The sequence below is a fragment of the Alligator mississippiensis genome, chromosome 1 (assembly GCF_030867095.1).
Source record: "Alligator mississippiensis isolate rAllMis1 chromosome 1, rAllMis1, whole genome shotgun sequence".
In the NCBI taxonomy this organism is placed as follows: Eukaryota; Metazoa; Chordata; order Crocodylia; family Alligatoridae; genus Alligator; species Alligator mississippiensis.
The window spans coordinates 118,460,280-118,477,810 of NC_081824.1; the positions used below are offsets into that span (position 1 = coordinate 118,460,280).

The following is a 17,531-nucleotide window of genomic DNA, read 5'->3' on the forward strand; positions in this document are numbered from 1 at the left end:
CCAAACTAAATTTTCGTCATTGAAAATGGATGACCAGAATTGCATGCTTTCCATATGACATCCCACATTATTTTTGCTTCCCCATCTCAGTTAAATATAGGACCTGTTGCATCTTATCATCACATTTAACTTTTTCATAACTACATGACATTGGTGGCTCAGTCATCCTGTGATTGGCTAGTACACCTTTGCCTTTCTTCTCCTCAGTTTTTTTCTAACTGAGGAATCCCCAGTTTTATTAAAATGGTTAGAACTTCAGAAAACATGACATGAGGAGAGGTTGGAAGAACTGAAGTTATTTAGTCTGGAGAAGAGACTACTGAGGGAGTACTTGATAACAGTCTTCAACTACAAAAGAGGGTTATTATAAAAAAGACTAGCCAATTGCCTGTCAAGAATGACAGGGGGGAGTGGGTGAGGATGGACCATCCGGGCCTGCTCCCCCTTTACCTCCTGCTGCTTGGGGTCTGGGCCCGCTCCCCACCTCCCTGCCATGGGGGGAGGGGAGGAGTGGGACCTGGTCTGATGCAGGACAGGACTGGGCTCGAGGGTGGGGAAAAAACAAGTCCGCTGTGGTGGGAGGAGCAGCGGGCCTGGGCTGACTCAGCGGTGATGGGGGAATGGGAGGAGCGGGCTCAAAGCTGATGGGGGGGGGGGGGAGGAGGGGTGGGGAAGGAGTGGTCCTGGACCTGAGCAGGGGAGGAAGCTCACTCCTCCCCTCCCCTAGCCACTGTTGCATCAGGCCAGGCCCACTGCTTCTCCCCCACTGCTGTGGCGGACCCGCTTCTCCCCCGGCTCAGGCTTTGTTCTCCTCCCCCCCCGTAATTGGGCCCAGGTCAACTCCTCCCCTCTCCCCACTGCCGCCGCATCAGCCCAGGACCACTTCTGGACCCCCAGCCATGGTAGGTCTGCTCCTGTCCTGACCCCTCCCTGTGCTGGGCCTGGGCCTGCACCCCTTTCTGCTTGGGATCCGGGACTGTTCCCCCATTCCCTGCCACGGCAGCAGGAGGAGGGCAGGAGCACGCGCAGGCCTGTTCCTCCCTTCCCTGCCGCCACACCCGGCCCTGCAGGAGGTGACAATGGAAAGTGGGGGGTGGGCCAAGGCCAACACCGGTGGCCACGCCCCCTGCAATGTCCTGACCCTGCTCCCCCCCATGCACCGCTGCCGCCACTGTTACCTCCAAGGAGCAGGGGGTGGGGGGCGAGGCCAGCTCTGGTGGCCTCACCCCCCCCATTCCATTGTCACCACCTCGCCCCCCTGCCCATTCCTTCTGCTTCATTGCCGCTGCTTCCAGGGAGCAAGGCAGGGAGGACATGGCCAGCAATGTCTCCTGTGACCTCACCATCATGGTGATGGGCTGCCACCTTTCCAAATGCTTTTTCACACTCTATTGGCTGTCTGTCAGCCAATCAGAGCATGACTAAAGTGTTACAGACAGACAGACATAGGCTTTTGTAATATTAGAATGGTGATAGAATATCTTATATGTCTGCAATAGACAGTGGATGCATCTACACAAGAAGATAACTGTGTAGTAGCCTAATAACACTGTGCAGTAGCATGCCAGGCAAAACCCATGCCAATACGCTACTGTGTAGTAGTACTAGGCTACTGCACAGTTAGCGTCTGTAAAAACCTGTGTGCTAGCGGTACTATGAATTAGCACCAGTTACTCTGCATTAGATTTAGTACTGGTTATCCAAGTACTAAACTAAGTGCACAGTAAGTATGGTGCATTAAGGAATGTTTAGAAACATTCAGGACAAAAAGTAACAGTCTGAGATTGCAAGAAAGGAAATTAAACTTGGATATCAAGAAGAATTTTCTGAGAGAGAAATTAAGTACTGGAAAAGATTATGTAGAGATGTTGTGAAATCTCCATCTTCGGTAGTTTAACACAACCACTTTGCTTGGATAGCTTAAACAGGATGTTCTTGCCTTGAGCAAAAGGCTAGACTAGATGACCTCCCAAGGTCCCTTCCAGCCATATTTTGCTATGATTCAGAATGCTTTGTTAGAGACTGATTAGATCTACTACATTTACTTTGCCTAGAATATATTTGATAAGACAATAGATTTTAAACTAGTCTGGCACAATCTCTCTTTGGCAAATTTTTCTGTATTGTATTTTAACCCATTTTACATTTACCTTCATATCTTTAATCATTCTTTCCTTTAAAATATAATTCAATGCCTTGCCTATTATTGCTGGCAAATGAACAGGTCTACAGGAGCCTAGGTCACTTCCTTGCCTACATCACCTCCTTGGAAAGTGCTGAGATTGAACCACCAACAGCAGTGTAGTGTTGTTGGTACAATAATTCAGTGCCTATAGCATTTAATCTAATTTTAGATTACAGATACTAATTCAATAGCATCTAATCTAATTTTAGGTCACAGATATCTAGTACTTCCTTTATATTTTGTTTAAGAGAATGTATATAGGTCTTTCCCCTTTGAAAGATACCTTTAATATTAGATATTTGTGCTCTACAACAATGTAATAAAATTATCATGGAAGCAAAGCCAACTTCTTAGAATATCACTTTAAAATTCTAAACAACATGGCTAAATTCTAAATCTGGGGAGTTTAAATTCAAGAACAGTCATTCCTTTTACTCAGATGGCCATAAGTTTTTCCAAACCAGTGAACACAATGAAGCTATCGGTCAGTATGCCTGCAGATAATGCTGTAAAAGTCTCCAGGAACATAAGCGTAAGGCAAACCCGTTAAGAAGAAACAGAAATAAAAGTCAGTTCATTCCAAGAGAATGAATGCACTGAAATACCTTCTAAGGCCACATTTGGAATGACCTGTTTCAGAAGGTTTTCAAGGTTATCAGTCATGGAGAGTCATCTGTCTTGGAAGATACCAAATCTTTGAACTTAAACTCTTGAGCAAAGAGTCCTCAAAAATGGTAGCATAATGTGGCAGGCAACTATAAACAAGGAGTCTCAAAATGGCAGGGGTGGAGCACAGAAGTGCTCAGGACATTGGCAACAGGAGACGGTCATCTATGCTAGATAGGCCCCAGCATTCTTTTTGACTTTGAGTATCCCTTGAACCCCCTAGGTTGTGTAATTCTTGCTCAAAAGAGACACAAATGGATTTGAGTTGGAATTTTGCCTGAGTAAAAGGTGCAAGATTTCACCTTGTTCTGTATGAAATATCTTGAGAATCAAGAAGAACATTAAGAATAAGGTTTTCAGAGCCATTCTGCATTGGGCTAACTCTGTTCCAATTGAACTGTCCACCAACTTCAAATGAGGGGTGATTATACCAGCACTAGATACTTTTCAAAATTGCACCTCTGAAAGGTTTCCTCCTGTCTGTTGCATGGCTCTAGTTTCTCTGTACATATGTAATAAATAAGAATTTTTTCTTTTTATGAAAATTCTTTACAAAGCTAGCAGTTTTTTTAATATGTAAGATTTTCAGTCACACAAAACAACCAGCTCTTTCTCTATTCTACCCCAGGCCACAATGCTAGAAAACAATACAAAGAACAGCTTTTGTTCTAATGTTCTTATCTCTTCTTCAGTGTTCACTTTGTGCCATGCATTTCTAAACAGTCAATGTATCTAATCACATTGCACCACGGGATATTGTTGTTTATTCTTTATACTGTGGTACAACCCAGGATCCCTAATCATGAACCAACACCTTTTTGTGATAAGCATTGTAAAAACACAGAACAAGAAGATAGTCCCTACCCCAAAGACCTTATGATCTAAACATTGGAGAAGATCCAACAGGCAGATGAAGAAATGCAAAAGCAGTAAGATAGCATTGGTCAGTATGATAGGCATTAGTCTAAGAATATCAGCAGCCCCACTTGGGGCAAAATAACCCTGCCTGGATCTGCAGCCAGGGGGAGCTAGAGCCTGGGGCCAGCACCTGGAGCCCTGCTGTCCCCAGCAGTATAAAAAGCTGCCCTAGCAAGTAGCTCAGGGCTACTAGCTCTCAGGAGCTTCTGAGGCCCAGCCAGTTGGTACCTGGGGACACTACCCCTTGTGCCAGCTGGACTGCTGCAGCAGCCCTGAGCAGCCCTCTACCCACTGCAGCAGTCTGGCAGTGGGGGCTGCTGCCTGGCTGTGACCGGCTGCGCACCTGCCAGACCTGGATGGGGACTGCAGAGCCAGTAGAGGCATCTGCCCCTCTGGGTCAGTTGCCAGTGGGTTGTGGCCACAGGGTTTGCCTTTGTGCGGCACTACTGCCATGTGTCCCCTGCCCGGTCATCTGGGCAGCTATCACCCGGAAGATGTTCTGGGTCTGGTGGCCTGCTTTGAACTGTCAAAGCATGTCTGTCTGGCCAGGAGGTCAACCGCCTCCAGCTGGGTCCAAGGTGCCAGCTCTGAGCAGGCAGGGTCCTGCCACTGGCCTCCCTAGCAGGAATTCTGGTGTTCCCTATTGGAAAACTGAAAAATACCTGATAAAAAAACCCCAAAGTCACTCTGTAAAATACCCGCAAATCCATGTTCCTCCACAAGTAAAACAAAAGACCGCTATATATATATAGAGAGAGAGAGAGAGAGAGTGAGAGACAGCAATTGGTTGGGCATGTTTTATTAATATAGCTACAGTGTTAAAGCAATTTGGACGCCTAGCAATTTAGTGTTAGCAGTGTTAAAGCAATTTGGATGGCTACAGCCCCCCACTAGGGGTAACAGCCCCCACAGGGGCTACAGCCCCGCACCAGGGGTTACAGCCCCCCCACAAGGATGAAAGCCCCCCCAACAGGGGCCAAATGGCCCCTGCAGGGGCCACCCCCACGTCCCCCACTCCAGCCCCTGATTGCTGCCCCACCTGGCCTCATCCCCTGCTGGCTCCTGCAGCCCCCACAATGGCTGCCCCACCCAGCCCCACCCAGCCACTCTCCCAGACCACCCAATGGTTACCCTGCCTGGCCACATCCTCCACTTGCACTCCCAGCCCCCTGATGGCTGCCCCCCAACCCCAGGCTCCAGCACTTTGAAAAAAAAAAGCCTCTACTCACCATAGAAGCAGGTGCTGTGGAGGGTCTAGGGCCTCCTGGCAGAGCTGCCCTGGGCAGCACAGGGCAGTGGGGAGCAGCAGGGCCTGGGCTGGGGCTGCTGGAGCTGTCACTCCACCCCACTGTGTGGGGGGACCCTAGTGACCCCGACAAACTGCCAGTAAGTGTCAGGGGAGCTTTTGGGTTTTTTTTTTTTTAATTGCTGGGGTGGCGGGGCAGGAATCGTGGAAGTAGGTGGGGGATGGGGCCAGGCAAGGCAGGGATTGGGAAGCTTGGAGGGCAGGTGGGGATGGGGCCGGGCAGAGAAGAGATTGGGGGGTTGGGGGGCAGGCAGGAGATGGGGTCTGGCAGCGAAGTGATGGGGAGCTGGGGGAGCAGGCAGGGTCAGCAGAGGTCCCCTCCCCATTCCTCCAGGCCCCCTGACCCCTTACTTACCAGCACTGAAGCCCTGCTGCTGGTACACTGCTTGCCCTGCATGGGCAGGCAGCATGCTTCAGCACCAGAGCGAGGGCATGCCACAAAGATGCTCTGGCCAACCACAGAGATGTCCAGCCTCTGGTTGTCTGCCCCTCTTTTTTTCGTTCCGTTTTTTTTTGACCCCTGGATATCCAGGGGTCTAATTTTGCCCCCACGCTGCAAACTTGCTGTGGGGGGAACCTTTTCCAGTTCCCTCACATGCCTCCTGCAGCATCTCAAAGGGATTTGAGATGCTGCATCTGAACACACCCTACATGTGCATTACTGTGCACTAAAAAACTCTACTGCAGAATATTACTTGTATTTACAAGTACTAACCTGTGGTACAGTTTATTAGTTTACAGAGGCCTAACAGAGTCACGTGTAGGTGCTGAAACACTGAGAAACTAATTAGGCATCTCCACACTAAATATCTCGTATAGACATATCCAATAAAAGCTGACCGCACACAGTCCAAAATATTTAGTGATGATCAAGAAGAACTAGACCACAAGGTAGAATGTTACAAATAAATAAGAACAGTGCTTTTTATCATAGTCCCAATGGACTTTGGACTTGTTAAAATCTCACAGTGCTCTGAATAGGTCAAATACCAGTTTTACAGATTAGTAAACAAGTGCAGGGAAGCACCATCTAATGAAGAACCTTGATACTTTTAATCATGTGCATACATGGAGGGAGAAAAATTGGGGGTGGGGATGAGCATGTGTGCGCATATGTGCACATGCCCCCCCAGTGGGAAAGCCTGTGGGGGGAGGGAGGGAGGAAGAGGGAGAGAAAATGGGGATGGGGATGGGGCTGATCAGGGATCAGGAGGGAGCAGAGCCAAGCCAGGCCTGGGAGCAGGGCTGCCCCTTCCTCCAGGCACTGGTGCCAACAAACCTGCCACCCACCAGCTCAGCCCCGGCTGCCTCTCCACACTGGCCCTGGCCCCAGCCCCAGTCCCACACCACCTGGGGGTGGCCAGAGCTGGGGGACCAGAGCAGAGCCAGTCTCAGCTGTGCTACCAGGCCAGAAGAGACAGAGCCCCTGGGACCCCCACAGCAGCCCTGCCAGACCCTGCACAGCCAGGATGGGGTGGGGTGCGGGATGGAGCCATGGCCCATCCAGGAGATGTGGGGAGGGGGTGGCAGCTCCCTCATGTGAAATTCTGTCCTCAAATTCCATGCCATCTCAAAGTGACATAGATACAATTAAGGACACATTTTTGCCTACCAAATTGACTTTGCTAAATTAATTAAATCCTTTTTCCAGTTATATATTTGTTTATTGATATGTTACTTACAAATGGATTACAAGTATCTTGTTAGGACACATCTAGAGCCTAAGGTAAATTTGAAACCTTATGGTTAGTTTAGGTAAAGTTTCCTCCAGATAGCATGATATTTTACTCTTACAAGTACAGGAGGAGTGTGCGTGTCAATTGTCAAACATTCACCATCATCAAATCATATATGATTTATGACTATTTCAAGTTTCCAGAAATTAGTTTCCTTTTGTGCTTGTAATTTTTTTAAGTGGGTTCACTCTGAGCATGCAAATGATTGTGACATCTAGTAAAACTTCAGTAAAATAGCCAACAGATAAAGCTACTTTCTAGTTCCCCTTTCAGGCCTTATTAGAGTCAGAGGGAGATATACTGAAAAAGAGGATCTTACTTCTCTCTTACCTTGTTTTCTCCCCCACCAGAGTCCAACCAAGAGGCCATAACTTCAGCAGGAGGAGTCATACCTTTACTGGCGCTGGCCAACTCCTATGATCCTAGGGTCCAACAAAATGCAGTTGGAGCTATTCTTAACCTCACACAATCAGGTACTTTCAAGTTAATGGTTCATCTAAAAAGTGCTTATCTAAAAAATATGTCTGACACCATAGCTGCACGCACGCTGGCAACCAAAAGCTGCCGTGTGTGGTAGCTGCCCCAGGTGCCTGGCTGCATTGTTACGCTTCTGATAGCAAGCCTTGATTTTTCAAACCCGGTTAAGCTACATTGCAACCTAACAAATCACCACTCAGGAGACTGACAGAATTTTCAAATATTAGTTTCTCTTCTTTTGTGTTGATGGATTTTTTAATAGGTTCACTCTTTAAAATAGACTGGATGTATCTACATGTGCATTAGATCCAGAAGCAGTTGACTTGGGAGGCAGGCATCTACACATGCAGAGAAGTGAGAGCAGATTTGTTACTAATGGCAGCAAACTTCTCCTGCTTCCTGGAGCCCTGCATTGGGCCCCTGCCACCACCAGGGGGAGCTCTAAGCTCCACCTAGGTATTAACCAAGGGGCTGGCAGGGAGCACTGGACCAGGAGAGGGCTGTCTCCTGGCCAGGGCTGGAACATTGCTCCCTGCCCCTGGGGGCTGCCTGCTGCTGGGGAGGGGACCATGTCCCCCTGCCCTGGCAGCAGGAAACTCCTGGCCCTGGCTCCTCAATCAATGCAGGGGACAAAGAAAGAGCTGAGGGGGAGGGGCGGTCCCAGCCTCCTGTCCTGATCTGCCAGTGGGGCAGGTAGCAGCGAGCCCCCAGCCGGGTGGGGATTCCCTGCCCATCTGGGAGCTTGCTACTAGTTGCCCCACTGGCGGATGGTGCAGGGGGCTGGGACCTGCCCCACCCTTTCCAAGCCCTGTGCCTTGATTGCCCAATTGGGGCACAAGCCTGAGACCTACAGCTGACTGGGACAGTTCCCACCCCTGCTCCATGCTTGTGAGGTGGGGGCTGGAGAGACTTTTCCCACCCAGCTTCATGATCACCAAGCTGGACAGGGAACAGGCTCCCCAGCCACCACCACCAGGGAGCTCCCAGTGCCAGCTCCATGATTGTGGGGCCAGTGCTGAGAGATCCTTATCTCCCAGCGCCAGCTCTGAGCTGTAGGGTCAGCGCTGGAAGATCCTTATCACCCAATGCCAACCCCGTGACCATGGAGCTGGCACTGGAAGATAAGGATCTCCCAGCCCCTGCTCCCCGATTACAATCTCAGAGTGGGGGGCTTGGAGCTCCCTGCTGCCAGGGCAGGGGGACATAATCCTCACCTGGGCTCTGGTGGTAGAGCCCACCCCTGCAGCAGAGAGCAATCTCCCGCCCACTGCTAGCTGTCTGACCAGGAGCAGACTTGCTCCCAGTCAGGAGTTTACATGAGTGCTACCATGCAGTAACTCATCATAAGTAAATTTGCTACTTGCATTAGCAGGTAGCAAATTTACTTGTGATTAGTGAAGTTTGCTGTGCAGTAAACGCGTGCATGTATAGACGTGCATGATCACTAACATAGTTTACTGCTCATGCTCAGTACACAGTGAAGCTTCTCATGTAGACACACCCATAGTGACCTAACAAGGGCAACCTCTGCTACAACTTTTACTCACTATCTTAGGACACCTATACATATACAGCGAGGCTGCTCTGACGCTCTGTAATTACAGCACATCTGGACAGACTCATTTAATCAAGTCTGCTGGAGCATGGTACTTGCCATACTCCAGCATCACATGTATCAGCATCCCCATGCTGAAAAACTGGTGGTGGAGGCGCTTTAACTAAAGCTCATTCGAGCATCCCTACAGCCATTTTTCAGTGTTAAAACGCTGATACATGTGATGCTCCAGGTGCTCTAATTAGAGTGTCTCCCCCACACTCCCAAAGCATGTGTATAAACACTCTTCTATTCCAAACCTGGTGCTGCAGGATGTAAATAAGGGTAAATATTATGGACATGACTGTACCATCTCAGTACTGACCCTAGGATTCATGCACTGCCAACATACCCCTGTTCATTGCACACCAAAGGCAATGTCACTGTTTGAAACTGTTCCTCTGATTCAGGTGTGCTCACTGGTATCTGCTTTATGGTGGCTGCATTGTGCCTTTTCCAGGGTTTGGTACACACAAATTGGGTCCACTCTTAGGCATGGCGCAGAGGTAGTGTAGACAAGCTCAATAGGTTTGATTCAAGCTTAATGGATTATTGCCATTGACTTCACTGGGAGCAGGATTTGGCATCTGTAATAGTATGTCACGTTATTTTTCATTAATTCTGACAAGAAAACATGGAAAAACATTATGCTGTAGAAATAAATCCTATTTGTCAGGACAGTACTGTCAGGGCTGCTCTGTCCCTTTGTGTGCTGTGGGAGAGTGAGACTGCTACTGTTGTATGAATCCAGATTGATTTATTTTTTAAGGTGGGGTTTTAAAGCTGCAGACAGCAGACAGCTGTGAGCCTGCCCTTTGCTTGGCACTTCTTGAGCATTTTTAATCTGGCATTATGACTAAAATGGTTCTATACTGCCATTATTCACAAGGGATCCTTCAGCTTCTGAGCAGACTTTATCTTCTACGGAGTGTCAGTCTCAAGTTGTTCCTACTGCTGCATGTGTCTGGATGATCTAAATTACTGAGTGGTCATCAGCTGTCCATATCCATTTTACTTCATAAAGTTTCTGTCCTGGTGTATCTATGTGATTTTTATGTTGGGGGAGAAGGCAATCTATCCACTGGGTTCTTTCCTCCCCAACACTGAAATGTGTCCTCTTTTTTTGCCTTGCAGAATGGATCCAACAAGTCCTGTGCAGGGAGGGAGCCCTCCCAGTTCTTACCTTGCTGTTAGAGTCTCCTGACTCAGAAGTGCAGGTAGAGCTAAATCAAACTGCAGCTTTTAAGTAATAAAAGCAAAATATGCCATCCTGGAGATTGCATAATTGTTAGAATTCAGAAATAAAATATAACGACTAGAGGTTTATCCAGGCAGGGATGGATAGAAAAAATAAGGGACATAAGGCCTTTTGTTTCGTTTTTAATTCAGTGAACCAAGAGGACCTGTTGTCATAATGAATCTAGTTGTGTGAAATACGCCCAACGTGGTGAACAGATGTTCAGCTCTGATAGGATAATGCAAGTGCTCATGTGCACACAGAGGTGCTGTGAAGGTACCTTTCTACCGTCTAGGGCAAACTGAATGGCTATTCATTATTGCTGTTGTTATACATTTTATACATGATGATGATAACAACATTATAATTATTTAAATCATTTATTGTGTTACAGTCACACCTATTAACTTCTGTTATAGACCAGGGCCTGCTGTGCTATCCACTGTCCACAACAGACTCTTCCCCCAAAATTAACATCCAACTGGGGTGGATCCAAAGGGAATGCAGTGGCAGAGTCACTCCCTCCTTTTCCCACGCACCACATTTTCAGAGAGGTTTCTGATCTCACTGTCATGTCAGTACAGCTTCTGCCAGAGCTCCACTTGTGCCTTGAACTCTGAGCTCACCAGCAGTTCAGTGCAGGGTCTAACCACATCCCCTAATTTCACACAGCTTCAGAGCCCAGGGTATGAGCACTGCTTCTGTTTGTCTTCCGTTGCCACCCTCCCCTGCTGAATTCAGCAGCAAGGGAAAAGAGGATGAGTAATACTGGTGCCCATGATCATATATAACCCTTTTGTGATTATGCACATATACACACAATTACACCCTTCTCTAAGGAAATAATCTGGTGAAAAAACAAAAATCAGAATAGACATGATAGATAGTACTGGCTTGCTCATCCTGTTTGTCTACTAGCCAACACAGGACTGTCTCTCAGGGTATGTTTTCTAGTTTTTTTGTCCAGTCTTACGTGCCATATGATGGCTATCACAACTACTTTTCACAAACTATTTCAGCCTCGCAAGCTTTCCTAAATACTCATGTTAAAATGCCCTCTCTATTTCAGCTCATTACTTGTAATTACATCTCCAGGTATCTCATTATGTAATCCTTCCTAGTCTTTGCAGCCTTCAAATATTTGCAGGTAGTTACCATTTATACTGTCCCCTGTAGTAATGTGTGAACACACAGGGGCAAGAGGGAATGTCTATCTTGCAGGCTTCAGTGTAGTATAATGATATCTGAGTAAGTTTTAAATGAGTTAGCAGTCGACCTGAAGTGACCAGAGCTCAGTGTGGGCTTATTTACCCTGTGCTGATCTCTGTGCTGTTGCAGGTGCAATAGCTAGCTCAAGTTTCTGTGTCAAGTCACAGTCACTTCTGTGCCTGCAGTACAGATATAACCTCAGTTTCTCTTTCTTCCCAGTCTATAATGTATTACCCATTCAAGCTTATCTCCTCAGAACTTGCTCTAAAATGTAACCAGGTTTTTAGTATGTCTTCCCAAGCTACATTGATATAGACATACCTAAATGAGCTTTCATTTAGCCATCACAGCTACCAGTAGCAGCGTAGTTGCAACAGCAGAGAGTCAGCTGAACAAGTAGGCTGGCATAGCCTAGAAGGGTTAAATCTATAAAGCCTTCTAAAGAGATAGTGTGTGAGAGCAGGCTGCATCTGCACAGAAGAAACACTGTTGGAACTCCAATCCTTTCTCTATTTCTTCAGTATTACAGTTGTACTGCTCTAAGCAACCTGGCAGCCAACTCCCATCACCATGAAGCGATGCTGAGAACTGGTGAAGGGTTCCTTCTGCGGACACTCATTTCTCTCTTGTTTTCATCTGTGGAAAAGGTAAAGAAGAGAATACAGGGAGAGGTGTGTACTTGCAACAACAGTAGCAAGCTATGTCCTGATGCTCCCTTAATTGTGTATGTTACACCATAGCTTATTCACACTGAGTGTAACTAAATTGACCAGGCTCCCCAATTATAGTGTAAAGCAAAAGTAGAAGAGACTCCCCAAATGCAGTATAGATTGCTTGGTATTCAGGTTGTAGCTATATTGGTCTAGAGGAAAAAGCAATCAGGACTCATAGCAGAGATATCTTTTATTAGACCAAGAAGATTTTTGCAAAAAAAAATTCTTTAATTGCTTTAATTCCTTTAATAGACCAAGGAGGGTCTATCACTGGTGTGCTAAACAATTAAAGATTTTTTTTGCAAAAATCTTTTTGGTCTAATAAAAGATATCATCTCAACTATGAGTCCTGATCGTATAGATTGCTTAGCACACCTTCTTGGTCCAAACAGTGGGATGTGAAAATTGTTTTCTGAAAATAAATTTTATTTATTGGTTTTACTTTCAAAATGAAAACACAAATGGGGCTCAGCTGTAGGAGTGCTTAAGTGCACTCACATCCAGAGATCTGGACAGACTCATTCCAAGAACTGCAGGCCACTTATGAAGCTGAGTTTGCCATATGTGTTGTGTTTTCAGATCTAGGATTTTGGTTCAGGCTTCTCTGTAGACAAAGCATTTATTAGTGTAGCTGTAAAGCTCATGTAATTAATCTTGTTCTGACAAGTCTGTGCAGCATTCTCTCTGTGTTAGCAAATTCCACATCTGTTGGATGCTATATGGGTAAAGTATGGATATAGGGCAAACTCTGGGTATATTTATACCAATGCCAGGAGCTACTCCCACTATTTAGCTCTGACCTACTGGTCATCCAGTTTAAAAAGAACTACTTAGTTTGGTCCTGGCAACAGTCTAGCACACTCCTAAAGCTCTCCTGAGAATTAGGGCTCAAGACTGAGCTTCCTCCATATCATTTTATGCCCTCTTACAAAACATTGCTGAAGTATGTACAGCATCTGTGATGGCCTTTCTGTGCTGTACTTTGTCTCCACTGCTCCTAATTAGAGCCAGCACAGAGGTATAGACAACTAGTTGGCTTAATTTCCAAAACCACTTCATGCATATTTCTTGTTCCTGTTGTAGGAATCAGGCTGTACTCTACTTTTCTCTCTTTCTCTGCTTCCTGCATGCTTACGAAGCAGAGCAACATAGACAGGAGGGAGTGGCCCATGTAGCTCAACTTGCCCCAAAATAGATCATTTGAGGGGGGAACAGAGATCATTAAGGTTCCCCAGATTCTTCTTCACTTCCTTGAAAATGTGGAAGCCTATAGATAGGTTTAGCCCTGGATTATGTTAAAAACATCTATGAATATGATGCCTCCTATTGTCCCAATATCTTTAAGGCCAGGGTATGCAATAGCACAAGCTGTTGCAGAAAGTCTCCAGTAGTTTGTTTGTTTTCACTTCCATGCTTCATGCGGGGACAATGCAGGGAGAACATCTAGAAAATATGCCTGCAGTAGAAACTGTGTTATAGAGAAGCTGCAGTGAGCAAAGTGTAATGGAAACCTGGGGAATACAGGATCCCACAGGATTCACAGTGAAGTAGGGAATCCTGAAGGATCCATCCTGAAGGAGGGATTTTCCACTTTCAGCCTAGAGAGATAAATATTAACACAGAAACAATGCATATTAAACTTCAGTGCTGCTATCATCCACAGTCCTTTGAATGGATATTCTTTTAGGTGACCATGAAGCTGTAAGGGTGCCTGTAGACATGCTGGGAGGCTGCTCCAATGCACTGTAATTACAGCATGTTGGAGCAGGCTCAATTAACTGAGTCTGCTGAAGCGTGGTAATTACTACGCTCCAGCAGCCCCCTGTGCACAAGTGTCTGGTTCCTCCTGAATCGGGAGGCACACCCGCAGAAGCCACCGACCCTGTCAGGGGGAGCACCAGCCCTACTGACAGCATCAGTGTCGGCCATTGGGGAGGCACCAGCCCCGTCAGCTGAGTTGAATTTGGGTTTGAATAGAAACATTTTGAAAATGTGACATTTTAATTAAATGTGAAAAATATTTCAAATCAGAAGATATTCTGGAACATTTTCATTTTGGGGAAAAAAAATTAAAACTCTTTGAACATTTCAAAATTTAATTTAGAATTTTACCTTATAGATTTTGTTTCATTCTTATGTTATCTTTACACTGTTTAACAACATGTACTACTAAATACTACTGATATGTCACAATAGTAATATAACCTAAACAGGAGACACTTGAGGTACAGACAGAAATTACATTCGTCACGCTATAGGCCCTCTGAAAGTGCTTTAGAGCATGCTGTGACACAAGCATGGCTGCAGAGTGCTTTAAAGGTGCCCAATTGCATGACATATTAACCCTCTTCAAATGAGGGATCAGATGAAGATGCTCCACTTTGGAATGCCTTTGGGAACTTCTGTTCCCTAGGATTAATCTGTGGTGTGATCAAGGCTAGGCTGACATAGCCCAGTCCTGCCCCCACAACTATCTGCAGGAAGGGAGTGGGGAATGAACTGCAGGGTGGGGTTTGCCAGGCCTGAGCTGGGGGGGTGGTGTGGATTGAAGCCCCCTTGCTTCGTGATTCCCCCTAGGTGTTCCCCTCCCCCTCCAGCTCAGGTCAGGCAAACTCCAGCCTGCAACTCACTCACCTCCCCTCTCCCCCCACCCTTTTCTGCAGACAGCACTGGAGCTGGGGGGAGGCAGGGCCTGGGCTGGGGGAGATGGGTAACTACTCCATTGCAAGCAGGCTTAGTTCTACTGTGACCCAAGAGGCATATGTCTGTTGGGTTGAGGTGGGTATCTAACTAATGGTGCTTTATATAAAGCACTACGAGTTAGAGCAGGGGCCTGCATGTCTGTCAGCACCCTTGGAAACCCCTTATCTTTTTTTCTAGCCAAATCAGTATGAAGTAGCAGCTGCCCTTAATGATTTAAAAAGTAAAATGGAAACAGTATTAGTTATATCATATCATATTATGATGTCAGACAATGTGCTATTTCTTCTGATATCCTAAAATGATATAAAGTTGATATAAAAGTGGAAAATGCCATAAAATAATGTTCAAAAACCAAAAAAATCAAAATAATTTTACAATCTGAATCATTTTCAGATCAAGGTTTCAAAATTACTTTTTTCCAGAAATGATAATTTTCAGTATATAAAAATACTCGACTATATTCCAAACTGGAAACAAAACTGATTTCAGAACATTAGGGGTTTCCATAAAACATAAATTCCAAGTTTCAGCCAGCTCTGATTAGCACTGATTAACCAGGTATATGTGCTGGTGAAAATTGAACTAACGCCTCTATATGCTGGATTTATCCAACAGATTTTGAAAAAAGCCAAATAAACTCTGAATAAATCCTTTGAAGGCAATTTTGTAGCCTGCTAGTGCTTCAGACTTATTTAAATTACTTTAGCTGACCTATCTGGTTGCTGAAATATTCACTTTCTTCACTTTTTTTTTAATTGTCAATATTCAGGTTTCAAGCCAGGCTTGTGTTTGTTTGAGAAATTTGGCTGTAAGTGGTAAGTAATGTCTTCAGAGGCAGGGATGAAATCCTCTCTCAATTTCCTTTTCTTTTTTCAGACCAGACATCAGACTTGAGGAAGTTCTCCTTGTTAAGAGCCAAGTTATGGTTTCCCCTAGTGGGTGTACTTGAGGGTCCATATGCAACATGCCTCCGCTGGAAAGAACAGGCTGCAGGGCCTGTGTATGTGTTGGGGAGGTGTGTTCTAGTTAACCCTGCTTTCAGTTCCCAGAGGAGAAATGTCTTCAGAGGAATGTGAATGGAGAAATGCCCCAATTCTTCCTGAGCATTAGCAAGTTTAACAAGCCCACTCTTAGTGATGATGCCTCCAGTGCCCAGAAAGTACTGAGGCAGAGACAGAAGTCCTCTGAGACCGCTAGTTGGGTGGGGCATCACCTCCAACTCCTGGGAATGGCTTTGTCTTAGGAAACCTAGCTTGCCCAAAGCATTTACCAGTCAAGCCCCATGTAAATGTGCAAGATACGTTTCTACAGTATAGGCTGGCAACAGAAGAAGGAGAAGCCTTGCAATGGTATAAAAAACGTGCACAACAGTCAGCCTGTTTGTTGAAAAAGTCTACACAGGCTTCTTCACTTACAGAGTGAACAAATTAAGATCTCATGAGAGACAGGAGCAGAGGAGCCCTTTCCCCTTTGCTTGTCCAAAAAAATTAATACATTTTATAGCTTCTGTCTAAGCTTTGACTCCATCTGCTGGCTGTTTGAGGAAATTATTCCTGTTAGAAAAGTACTAATGCAATATAGTGTTGGAATGATATTCTGTGATGATCCAGGAAATGTGAAGGGCAAGGATTGTTGGGATGATATCTTTTATTGGATCAACTGAACAGAAACATTTGGATGCCTATCTTGCTGGGATCCTTTGATCCTAGCTGACTTCCTGCCCCTTGGGCAGGGGGCTGGACCCAACAATTTTGAGAGGTCCCTTCCAGCCCCAGTGTCTATGAAATCTATGAAACTGTATGATTGGAATAGACTTAGGCAAGTTTTTACATGCAACTTTTGAATATGTTGCATTGGAAAACTTAGGTCTTAGTGTATCCCAACCATGGAACTGGTCCAATAAAGTATATCACCCACAATAATCCTTACCTCTCTAAGTTAATGTAGATACACTAGTTACGATGACTGAAGTATAAAAATATAAACAGAATAGAGCTTTCTGCAATGCTTGACATCTCTTTCTATCCATCTTTCCCTTTGCATGACAAGGCCATTTAGAGGGCCAGGTAGATAGGCACCTCTGTAAACTAACTAAATAAGATATATAGAGAGAGAGATACACAGAGAGAAAGCACACAAGCTTTTGTGAACCCAAGTTCACTTCATCAGGTCTTGTGAAAGGACAGCATAGATCAGAGTATATAGTGGAGTAAGTAATTAGAATACAAACTGGTAGGAACATGGCGGGTGGAGGGCGGAGAGGGGAAGTGCTGTGAGAGGCAAAGGGCCCATAGAAATAAGATTGTTGGCTAGTGAAGAATGCACTGGTCCTTCATCCTAAAGAAAATAGCCAGAAAGTTGCTGTATTTCTTTGATGGCATTTCCACAGCCTGTACTTTGTGGTGCTTCTCTTTGGGATTTGCATGATGAAACGCATGTAAGGGCACATCCACACATTGCCCTATGGCGATGTTGTTAATGCACTGTGCTTTAGTACTTCCTTTTGGAAGTACTAAAGCACGGCGCAATAACTGCCCATATTATGCCATAAGTGTGGTGCATGGTTATTTTTAGCAGCTACTTTGCCATAACAGCATGCTATAATGGGGGAGTGCGCTGCTACAGAGAAGTAGCTGCTGGTCATGCGTAGACACCCATGGATGCTACATGGCTGTAGCGCATTGCTACAGCAACATAGCATCGCATGTAGACATGCCCTAAAAGTACTTACGATTATTAATTTCTCTGCACTAGCTAACACTATAACTAGCTGTATAAAAGGTTCCC

At 45.6% G+C, this 17,531-nt stretch overlaps 1 protein-coding gene across 2 annotated transcripts in view; it reads left to right on the top strand.

Moving 5' to 3' along the window:
* LOC102558480 (uncharacterized) overlaps positions 1 to 17,531 on the top strand; it is a 69,582-nt gene that overhangs the window by 17,367 nt on the left and 34,684 nt on the right. The window contains exons 6-9 of one of the 2 annotated variants that reach the window (XM_019479673.2): positions 7,162 to 7,284; positions 10,017 to 10,099; positions 11,850 to 11,999; positions 15,514 to 15,559. In XM_019479673.2, the coding sequence (XP_019335218.1) occupies positions 7,162 to 7,284; positions 10,017 to 10,099; positions 11,850 to 11,999; positions 15,514 to 15,559 (402 nt within the window). The remainder of the gene's footprint in view (positions 1 to 7,161; positions 7,285 to 10,016; positions 10,100 to 11,849; positions 12,000 to 15,513; positions 15,560 to 17,531) is intronic. The other variant, XM_019479675.2, reaches the window with a different exon arrangement.